The 1429-nt window shown below is 39.7% G+C and overlaps 1 protein-coding gene across 1 annotated transcript; it reads left to right on the top strand.

Moving 5' to 3' along the window:
* The first annotated feature begins 320 nt into the window (after positions 1 to 320).
* Positions 321 to 800, top strand: LOC142176183 (uncharacterized). Its single transcript, XM_075243273.1, has one exon. It carries the CDS (start codon positions 321 to 323, stop codon positions 798 to 800), a length of 480 nt encoding a protein of 159 aa, XP_075099374.1.
* The last annotated feature ends 629 nt before the right edge of the window (positions 801 to 1429 follow it).

Below are 1429 nucleotides of genomic sequence, written 5' to 3'. Positions count from 1 at the left end.
AACGGTCATTAGCCATAGTACTTAAGCCATTTGACTGTATCACTGATTGACCTTCTGAAAAGACGTAACATCCAATTCGACGTTCAAGCACTCTGAATACACGACCTCGGCCTTAGCTGAGGTGCGTGTCATTATTGCATTGTATGGATACGATTTCGGCCCAAGTGACCTCTTGACGTTCCTTTTCATGCGGATTCTCGTCTGTTCAGACTTTGACCCATACAATTACATCTCCAATTTCCTGCAGAATCGTGAAGAAATTGTTCCAAAGTCACACATCAAAAAGATAGGGTTTTGAGTTTCTGCCCAATTCAGCTATAATGGCGATTGAAGGCGGTACAGGAGTCGCAACTACAGGAAATAAAGTTAAAATTGACCACAGGCATCCACTCTTTATGCATTCATCGGACACTCCAGGTTCAATTCTAATTGCGATCCAGCTCAAAGGATCTGAGAACTATAAACTATGGCAAAGGTTGATGCGTATAGCACTTCAAGCAAAACAGAAATTAGGTTTTGTTACCGGAACTTGTAGAAAGGAATTATTCGATGATGAGTTTCATGACCACTGGGAAACATGCAATGCAATTGTCCTTTTGTGGATAATGAACATAGTTGTGCCACATCTGTTCAGTGGAATTACCTATGCTTCTGATGCACACCTCGTATGGGAAGATCTGCGGGAGCGCTTTGACAAAGTAAACAAAGTACGCATATTTCAGCTACTTCGGGAAATTGCGACAATCTCTCAAGGAACAGACTATGTTTCTATCTACTTCATGAGGCTGAAAGGCCTATAGGCAGAGTATGATGCAATGGTACCTTCTCCAAATTGTGGATGTGCAAAATCCAAGGAAAATGTAGAACATTTCTTACATCAATGTTTTCTTCAATTTCTCAGTGGGTTAAACGACTCATATGACCAGGCGAGGCGTCAAGTTCTCATGAAAATAACATAGCCAACTTTGAATCAATCATATGCAATAATTATTGAAAGTGAGAGTTAATTGACACCAATATCTGGGGTTAATTCTATTGTAGAAAGGAATGACATTACAACACTAACAAAAACCAAAGAGGAACTTCAATCTATATTGTGAACATAGCAAGCTAAAAGGTCATACTAAGGAAAATTATTACCAATTAGTTGGATGCCCTCCAAACTATAAAGGGAGAAAGAATAATGAGGCATCTGTCAACAATGATCTCGTTTGGTAGACAACTGGACCAAAACTCTAATTTGATTCCTGGCCAGCATTATCTTGGGGGTTACAATCCTGGAGTTTATAATCAAGGTTATAACACTAGTAATCATGGATGCTTTCCTGGTGAAGAGCATCGTGGTTCAGGTTTTATTGGTGGCAGTCAAGGTTTTGCCACATATGACCAGGTTCAAAGAATGATGAACAATGTTGTTGCAGGTCAAGGT

The sequence above is a fragment of the Nicotiana tabacum genome, chromosome 22 (genome assembly GCF_000715075.1).
Source record: "Nicotiana tabacum cultivar K326 chromosome 22, ASM71507v2, whole genome shotgun sequence".
Classification (NCBI taxonomy): domain Eukaryota; kingdom Viridiplantae; phylum Streptophyta; class Magnoliopsida; order Solanales; family Solanaceae; genus Nicotiana; species Nicotiana tabacum.
This window is presented reverse-complemented; position numbering and strand designations above follow the sequence as displayed.

Excerpts from the sequence above, each read along its gene's own strand:
- LOC142176183 (XM_075243273.1), top strand. The coding sequence starts at position 321 with ATGGCGATTGAAGGCGGTACAGGAGTCGCAACTACAGGAAATAAAGTT.